The sequence below is a fragment of the Miscanthus floridulus genome, unplaced genomic scaffold (genome assembly GCF_019320115.1).
Source record: "Miscanthus floridulus cultivar M001 unplaced genomic scaffold, ASM1932011v1 fs_276_1_2, whole genome shotgun sequence".
Taxonomy (NCBI): domain Eukaryota; kingdom Viridiplantae; phylum Streptophyta; class Magnoliopsida; order Poales; family Poaceae; genus Miscanthus; species Miscanthus floridulus.
Genome location: NW_027096502.1, coordinates 1 through 9,743, shown reverse-complemented (window position 1 = coordinate 9,743; position 9,743 = coordinate 1). Strand labels below are relative to the sequence as shown.

The 9,743-nt window shown below is 45.3% G+C and overlaps 1 protein-coding gene across 1 annotated transcript; it reads right to left on the bottom strand.

Annotated features, from left to right (window-relative positions):
* Positions 1-8,281: 8,281 nt before the first annotated feature.
* Positions 8,282-9,737, bottom strand: LOC136531087 (LEAF RUST 10 DISEASE-RESISTANCE LOCUS RECEPTOR-LIKE PROTEIN KINASE-like 1.1). The gene is made up of 3 exons (XM_066523812.1): positions 9,643-9,737; positions 9,082-9,532; positions 8,282-8,985 (listed from the first exon to the last, which is right to left on the bottom strand). Exons 1-3 carry the CDS (start codon positions 9,680-9,682, stop codon positions 8,541-8,543), a joined length of 936 nt encoding a protein of 311 aa, XP_066379909.1. The 5' UTR covers positions 9,683-9,737; the 3' UTR covers positions 8,282-8,540.
* Positions 9,738-9,743: the final 6 nt, after the last annotated feature.

The window sequence follows — 9,743 nt, the reverse complement described above, 5'->3', positions numbered from 1 at the left end:
TAATATTTATAATGTCTAATAAATATAATTACGTTAATCATAGAATATTTAATAATAAACTTATCTAAAGATATAAATATTAATACTATTTTTTTATATAACTAGTTAAATTTAAAAGAGTCTGACTCTTCAAGAAACGTAAGGTATTTATTTTGGAAAGGAGGGAGTACTCATCTAAATCTAATCTAATAGTAACGACTTTCCCCCCTCTATCCCACTTGTTCCATCTCTCGCTCTCATCTTTCCCTCACTCTCTACTTCGTTCGTTAGTCTCGTACTCACTCTCGTCCTTCCCTTCGTCTCTGCCATGTCAGTCTCTTACTCCTCTCATCCTTCCCACACTCTTATTATCCTTTCCTTACTCTCTGCTTTGATCCATCAGTCTTTTTACTCACTCTATTGTTTCTTCCCTTATTTTCACTCTTCTCGTTTTGAATTTAGAGCTACAGAACATTTGTTGTCATTGCATCCCTCATTAGTTAGTTTCTTACCCACTCTCATCCTTCCCTCACTCTTTGCATCATTCCCTCACCCTCTGTCGGACATTTGCGCAGATCCTAAGGATGACAACGACGAGAATCCGTGCCTCTCTCCTAGATCTGCGCGAGGCCGGAGAAGGCATGCGGCTAGCGTCGAGATGGCTAGGCTGTGGTGTTCGTTGATGTGGAGGGGCTCCTGCACGGGCGAGCACGTCAGTGCCTGCACTCACGGTCGCGCAGGAGATGTGCGAGTTCCTTTGCCGCGCTGAGGTCGCCATTGTCTCACCGAGCCACAGCGCCGACCTGCCCTTCTCTCCGACTTTTCACTGGTGCTCTTCATTGGTTGGTCAACGCCTCTCTGCCCTGGAAGCTTTCGGATCTAGCATCACGACGATCAGATTTACCTTTTTTGCAGTAGGTGGTGGGTGCTTGCCAACAAGGCCACTCGAGGCGAGCCGGCGAGCGTCAGGTCCGCAGGCGTAGCATAGGAGGGGGCGAGCCTGCTCCGGCTTGAGTTCACGGTGATGTTGCGTTCTCGCTCTAAAGTGGCGAAGTCGGAGTTGCTTTTGTCGTGGGGGTACAATAAACTGAGCAACGATGACACGATGTGTTCACTTGTTTGGTTGTCGAGGCTTGTTGGAAGTAGGCGGCGACGTGTTTAGATGCTTTTGGTGATGTTCGCTGTGAGAACAAGTTAAACGAAGCTGCTTATTGCTGTTTGTACTTGTGATAAGTTCGGCAACGATGAGTGATTGCAGGAACTCCCTGCCCTTTTTTTTAAGGTTGCTTCGAAAAAGTTGCAACTAGCTAGAAATTAAAGACCTCGACCATCCAAAAGAGGAAAAAACACCAAATCGTTGACGTGCCGTGGCTGCCCATTGGTGCGAATTCATGCAGCCCATGCACACATGTGAGATGTGACCCGCCACCCGCTGCCGTGTCAGCTAGCTGCTCCAGGTGCTGCGTCGTCCGTCGTAGCCTCGTAGGAAAGGAGAGACGGCGTGCCGCGCGCCGCGTGCTTAGAAATTCTGATGACCCATGCCGTCGAACCATGTCTCCCATAGGGTAATGTATTACCGTGCCTGGTAGTAGTAGCATGCATGGGACATTGACAACGAAATTAATGAAGTGCAGAGTTTATTGCCGGATCAAGCTAGGTCACCATCATTCTAAACTCGAGCATGCCATGCACTGATTTAATTATGTTTACGCGGTCTCTGTCGAGCACAGATCGTGTCTGACGACCTGGCAGTCAACATTTCAGAGCATGTTGAAAAACCTAAAAAGATACTCCTATTTTCGTTTTCCAAGAAGTTAACTATTTTTAACTTTGATAAGTATATATAACAAAATATTAATATTTATGGTATATAATTAGTATCATTCAGCACAATGTTATTAATATTTTTGTACAAATCTAGTTAAATTTAAGAAAGTCTGGCCAGCACGAGTCCCATAATTAAGAGATAGGCTATTTAGTCAAACCATCTAAAATTTTACTAAATATATAGAAAAAATATATCAATCGATATTTATAGCACGAATAAATATTTTATTAAAATGTACTTGATGAATAATACGATAATACTCATTTTGGTATCATAAGGCCTAAATCAAAGTAATTTGATTTCGGTACTGCACTCGGATTAATTTTTTTTAGATAAAAGGTTTCCCCTGCTTTATTTGCATAAAGCACTCCACAGTGTTCAGCACAGCGTACCAGGCGCGCCCGCTAGAGTTTACAGTTCAAAGCACAACGAAAGCCTAATGGCCAAAACGTCATAGACGAGCACCCAAAGAACACTCGCACTGATTATTACACATCTTTTCTTGCGTCTCCTCAGACTGAATCACAGCTATGGAGCCCATAGCCGAAGATTGCAATGCCAATGTCTCCAACCTTGATCTCCTTCCCCCATCCCAACAGTTTCCTGGTGGCTGGCTCGCTTTGCTCTCTAGATCCAGCCTCACTGAGTCCACCATGGTTTCCAGGTCCGCTGCCACCTCCTCCTTCCAATCGATCTGTGCCGGGCGCCTTGACAATTCTTCCATCCTGATTATTCTGTCCTCCAGCAACACTCCAGTGTCCTGCTTGAACATTGGAAGCCAGCCTCTTAGCATCTTTGCGATCCTGATCAGCACCATCTTTGTACCTAGCCAAAACACCCCCTGAAAGCAAATTCCATTTCTTAACTTCCATAAGGACCACAAAACAGCAGATGAAATCACGTTAGTAACCACATGTTTCTTATTCGCAACCCACAATTTAGCTACAGACTCATAATCAGCACCGATATTCTCCCCTAACACCTCAGCAACCAAACTCCACACACTCACAGCTACACAACATTCAAAGAATAAATGCCGAATGGATTCCTGTTCACTGCAAAAAAGGCAAGTGGGATCCGAAACATCCCTTCTTTTTTGCAAGTTGTCCCTCGTAAGAATTCTGTTATACGAGAGCAACCACAAAAAGAACTGTACTCTAGGTGGAATCACAAGCTTCCATATGGCGTGAATATAAACCGGAAACACACCTCTACAATTAATCCTAGCATACAAGGATTGGACAGCGTAAGCGCCATGAGAGGTATAGCTCCACACTATCTGATCCTCATCATCGTTGAGGATGGTATCCTCTATCACACCACAGAGTTCCCACCACATGTTCATAAGAGCCTCGGAAACATTCCTTCTAAAAGTGAGCATAAGCTCATGCCCATCCCAGACCTGGCTTATAGCCTTACCATGCTGTTCATTAATGACATACAACGGCCAGAATATAATGGCCAAACTTGTATTTCCTACCCATTGATCTTCCCAAAAACCTTACCTTTCTCCCATTCCCTACTACCCATCTGACACCCATATGAGCTGCTTGGGCTGCCCAGAGGACCCCTTTCCAAAAAGGGGAAGATCCAAGATCTGGGCAGCAAAAAATGTTCGGATCAGTGGTATTATACTTAAAATCTACAATTTTAACCCAAATAGCGTTCTTATGTAGATGGTATCTAAAAATCCATGAAGCTAACAAAGCTAAATTTAAGCTCCTCAGATCTGGGATACCTAGCCCTCCTCCTTTCTTTTGAGCCACTAACTGCCAGCTGGCTAGGTGATACTTATGCCTGTCGTCAAAATTATTCCACAGAAAATGTCCCATCTGAGAGTTTATCATTTTGATAGCCCACTTAGGAAACTTTATAATGGACAACAAGTAAATTGGAATACTAGCCAGACAAGCTTTTAACGAAACAATCCTCCCAGCATAAGACAGAAGCCTACCCCTCCAACCAGCTATCCTTTTGATAATTTTGTCTACCATAGATTGTAGGTCTTTCCTTGTAAGCTTATTATAATGAAGGGGAACTCCCAGGTACTTAATGGGAAATTCACCTTTTTTGCAACAGAAAAGTCTAGCAAACTCATTAGCCTGATCCTCTTCTAAACCCACCGTCAACAAATCACTCTTATCATAATTAATCTTCATGCCTGACATTTGCTCAAAGCAAACTAGAAGCCATTTCAAATTACAAGCTTTTTCTAGATTATTTTCTAAGAAAAGCAGTGTATCATCAGCATATTGCAAGCTAATGATACCACCCTCTACCACTTGTGGTAATAACCCAGTAACCAGTCCATGCCTAGCTGCTTTCATAAGCATTCTAGAAAAAACGTCAGCTACTAAGTTGAAAAGCAAAGGGGATAAAGGGTCTCCCTGCCTCAGACCCTTTCCAGACTTAAAAAAGATACTATTCTCATCATTAATACGAATACAAATAGAACCTCCTCTAACAACATGTCTAAGCCAGACTCTCCATCTTCCACCAAAACCCCTAGTCTCAAGCATCTCCTCAAGGAAAGACCAGCTGACCCTATCATAAGCTTTTTCATAATCTAGTTTCAACACCACACCTTCCTGTTTTCTTTTATGGACCTCATGAATAATTTTATGAGCAGCCACAACACTCTCCAAAATAAACCTTCCTTTAATGAAGGCAGTTTGGTTGGTCGCCACTAGCCTATCCGCTACTCTCACCATTCTATTATTCAACAATTTGGAGAAAATTTTAAAACTACAGTTAATTAGGCTAATCGGCCTGAATTTCTTCAGCACCTTAGCCTCAGGTTCTTTAGGGATCAACGTTATCATGGCGTAATTCAACCTGTCAAGATTCAGATCCCCTTGTTCAAACACTCTTATAAGCTTCATAAGATCCACCTTAATCAGATCCCAAAAGACTTGATAAAAAAGGAAAGAGAATCCATCAGGGCCTGTGGCTCCTTCAGCATAAGAGCTAAAAACAGCCTCTTTAACTTCATTTTCAGTAAAAGGAGCCTCTAACAGCTCATTTTCCAAGGTAGTCACTTTCTCATCTACTCCCCAAAAATCTTGTCCTAACTTAACACCACTATCTTCTTCTTTACCAAACAATTTTCTGTAAAAATCAACAGCATGCTCAAGCATGCCTTTATTATCATCTATCCAACCATCAGGGCCTTCAACCCAGAAATACGTTTTTTCCTATTTCTTTGATTTGCCACAGCTTGAAAATATGCTGTGTTTCTATCACCCTCTTTTACATTTCTATCCCTAGCTCTCTGTCTAGCTTTAATCTCCTCTAACTTCCAAATAGATTCTAGGCCTTTAACAGTCTCCTTCATCCTGTTTCTTTAACAATACTAGCTAGCAGTGATCAGTTTACCTAACGTATTCTAGTCTTTGTTTGCACCACCCAGGCGCCCAGGCCCCAGCAGCCAGCAGCGCAGGCTGGTGATTAGTTAATTAACTAGTACATACTATATGCATGCCCAGATTTGTAGGAGGAATATAATCAGCATGTTCGCTTGCTCCTATACAATCGTGGATTATAAGTTGGAACAATATTTTTCTCTCATACCAAATCAGCTAGCAGTAAATAATTCACGATCGTTTACGACGAAACGAAAAGGCTGAATATCATTTGAGTATGTTGTGAGATTTGTGATGGCATGTGTGGGTGGTGACTGACTGAGTGGTGGACCGATACTGGCGGGTGGGTGCTCTACCCACCTTGCCTCGTGATCTCATCCGGTCCGGAGGCTGGAATAGCTGGTACTCAATCTGTTCCAAATTATAAGACGTTTTGATTTTTTTTTTTAGATTTATGATTTTTACTACGCACTTAGATATATACTATGTCTCGATGTATAATATAGAAAAGATAAAAATATCTTATAATTTGAAACGGAGGGTACCAACTAGCGGTCATCGTGGTGAGGCCATGCATGGTCATGGCGTCCCAAATGGTCGGGTCATTTGTGTGTGTGATATATATATATATATATATATATATATATATATATATATATATATATATATATATATATATATATATATATATATAATGCAGGTTATTCTGATGCATCCATCTGATATGCTTTTGCACCGAATACTAGATCAACCGAGACGGAATTTTCTGCACGCCTTGCTGGCACTCTGAACCCGATGATGAGGCGATGAATCATGACTTGTCTCGATTCTTTTTGTTGTTGTTGAAAATTCCATGTCTCCGCTCTCGAGGCACAATCACGAGAAGGTAGCGTGAATCATGCACGGGGGCACGGCATGCAGCCAGTGCAGTGGGTCCAAGCCAGCCGTCCAGCCAGGTGATGACTTGATGAGGTGTCTATCGATCAGGTTTGCCAAGCCGGAAGGAGGATCGCATCGTCGCATATAGAGATGCCAAACGATCGCCGCGGCGAGATCGTATTCGCGGGCCCAAACGCCACGCAGGTACGGCGATGCGTCCTGTCCTCTTTCGGCGGAGGCGGGCGCGGCGTGTGCCGCCTCGCGCGCCGGTCGGGGTCGCCGCGAGGAAACGGGTGCCCTGCGGCGGGCCCGGCACGCGCCCCTCGCGTGTCTGCCCGCAGCTGCTCCGCGGGTGGCGCACACGCCGTCACGTACGCGCGCCGAGCAAACCACCGGCGCTCCGCGTGGGTCCAGCGCCAGAGACGCCAGCCAGGAGAGCGCTGGGATTTGTTGGAGACGACTAGCTCGGCCGCAAGTTGGGTCGCTAAATTCCAAGATTTCTGACCCGTTGCGTCTGGCTGAGTAGGCCCAACTCTGGACCGTGGATTGTCCTCTGGTCTAGTTTTGACACCTATAAAGGCCGTAGTCCGCAGACCATAAGGATCTTGTGACACAACGCGTGCAGAAAAGGAAAATTGGATCTATTAAAAGATACATTTTTAAAAAAAATGACAAGAAAAGATTTAGGTTTTTACAACTAGCATCCTAAAGATGCTGTGTAATAGATTTTTATCATATTTGTTAAGCTATTGTTAGAGCTGAGATAATAAGTACAAAAACGGAGGTATGAACTCCACCCAAATTGACCCATCCAACACAGGCACACCTAGCCCAAAACACACACACAACATAAGGAGAGAGGAAGACACACGTACGCACATTATGCCCGATAGCCAGCGGTGGACCTGTTAGCGACAGGCGCGACACTTACAACAAGAGTTCGGGTTTCATCCATGATGCACACAGTGAGGAGCTAGAAATGCGAATTTTATATTATTAGGGGATTGGAAATTGCATTAGCTTGGGGGGCTTTTGCCCCCAACCCCTCCCTCTCTCCGCCACTGGTTGCGTGCCTCCTCCACCCCTTTTCTTTTTCTCTTGTTCCATCTCTTCCTTAGTCTATGGTTTCATGGTTCTCAGCCTTAGTTTTTTGGAATTTTGTAGTGCTGATATGAAAGATAGGACATTTCAGCAAGGATGGATGCTACCAAAGTTCTAAAAATGTAACCTCCTCTGAATGCCACATTTCATATCACTCTAATGGCAAGTTTCAAATCACTCCAATGACACTCGAATGACAAGTTTCAGATCGTTCTGATGAGTGACAGGTTTGAATAGCCAAAGGTTATCTTGGCTTTGAAATGGTTCCTCCACCACTACAAAGTACCGTTGATAGACCAAGAAAAAAAAATCAAGGCTAGTGGAGAGCTAGAAAAAAAGACTATATCAATGAAAAAAGGTGCTTTTAGTTTGACGCGTAGAGAAGGGTTGCAATGCTACTCAAGATAAATTGGAACAAGATCTTCCACCACCTTACCCGAAAAAAGAAAAATAAAGCCAAAGAATGATTTTTTCTTATCCATGTTGCAATTCCGAGTTATCCACAACTGATGCCGAGCCAACTTGTCCCTCGTAGGAAAAGCAAATCTGAAGCAGTGGAAGCCTCCACAACTAATGTCCAGCCATAAAAAAAACAATTGTCGACCCCCTCTCCAATGCCTCATTCAAGCCTAGGGGTAACAACTAGAAGGATGGCTTCTCTTTCTCCAACTAGCTCAAGAATAACAACTAGCAAAATGCCTGCAATCTCACCTGGAGAAATCATTTGTAGGCTTATCATATACTTTGTCGTGAACCGTGGTCTTTTGTGCGAACAAATGTCATGCTGTGACCAATTAGGTATGTAATTTGTTGTTAATGTATTGCTAAAATTTGTGTTAATGTCATGCTGAAAATTGTGCTATATATCTTGCTAAGAAGGTGTGTTACATCCTCCTAAAATCTTGTGTACATATCATTTTATATCCTGCTGTATTGTTGTTAAACTAGGGCTTAAGGTATGTTGTTTAATTGTTTCGCAGCTCCACACCTCCAGTTAACAGTGACTTAAAAGACATGGTATAAATTTGTAACAGTAACCTTTGAATGCTATTTTTCTAACCTTGAATCTTTCGATGCTAGTTTTCTAAACTTCAGATTTTTAATGGCACAAATCCAATTTTCCCTTCCTTGACACACGTTACCGGCTGCCACTCATTCAATATACAGTGACAGTAATTCCTATATATACATTTACATGCTGTTTGAAAGATGCAAAGAGAGACGTAATTTACATCAACTGGAGACCAAAATCTCTATTCTATTTTTACATATATATCGATCGGGAGCAAGATCTCAACAAAATGACAAGCATTAAGTCATGACATCTTTCGGCCACAGATCTTATCGTACTTCTCCTAGACTACCGTGCACTCGTCAAGATGCTCATTGTCCTAGACCAGGCTAATACTGGGGGTTGTACTCATGCTATCCCACGGAGCGTGCACGGTGTCTGGCGAGCGCGGCGCGATGAGGGCGTCTCCCTTCTTCCCGAACCCGTCATCCTGGATGCTCCTGAGGGCGTCGAGCACCTCCCTGATCGGCGGCCGCATCTCGCCGTTCTGCTGCAGGCACCGGAACGCCAGCTCGGCGACCATCGTCATGGCCTTCCTCGTCGCCTCGTCGGAGCCGTACCCGAGGCCGAGGTCCACCAGCTGCTCCAGCTGGCACTGCTGGATCTTGTTGATGGCCATGCCGGCCAGGTTGATCTCGCTGCGGTCGCGGGTCACGTCCACGGCGGGCTTCGACGAGATGAGCTCCACCAGCACGACGCCGAAGCTGTACACGTCGCTCCTGTCCGTCAGCTGGTAGCACTGGTGGTACTCCGGATCCACGTACCTACACATGCCAATGCCATTGCCACGAGGGTAAATAACAGAGAAACACGAGCTTCGATCTTGCCGTCAATGTCGATCAATCCTGGCTTTAATTTACCCCGGTGTCCCCTGCGGGGCGGTGGAGACGTGCGTGACGTCGAGCGGGAAGAGGCGGGACAGCCCGAAGTCGGCGACCTTGACGTGGAAGTTATCGTCGAGGAGGATGTTGTTGGTCTTGACGTCGCGGTGCACGACGGGCGGCTCGACGGCGTGCAGGTACGCGAACGCCGCGGCCGCCTCGATGGCGACGCTGAGGCGGAGCGGCCAGGTGAGCGCGCGCTCCGCGGCGCGGTGGCCGTGGAGGTGGTCCGCCACCGTGCCGTTGGGCACGAACTCGTACACCAGCAGGAGCTCGCGGCTGCGGCTGGAGGTGCAGCCGTAGAACAGCACCAGGTTCGGGTGGCGCAGGCGGGAGAGGATGGCCGCCTCGTTCAGGAACTGCTCCACTCGCCGGCAGCTGTTGTTGTACAGACGCTTCACGGCCACCACGCGCCCATCTCGGAGATGCCCTGAACGCACCACCCAATCCAACGTACAATTACATGTCAACAAACTGAAAATAACCTACTAGTAGTAAACTGTCCTAGCTAATAGTGTTTTCATTCAGTGTGATGTGTACCTTTGTACACGGTGCCGAAGCCGCCATCGCCGATCTCCATTGTGCCACTGAAGCTGTCAGTTGCCTCCTCCAGCTCCTCGTACGTGAAGTGGTGCGTCTGC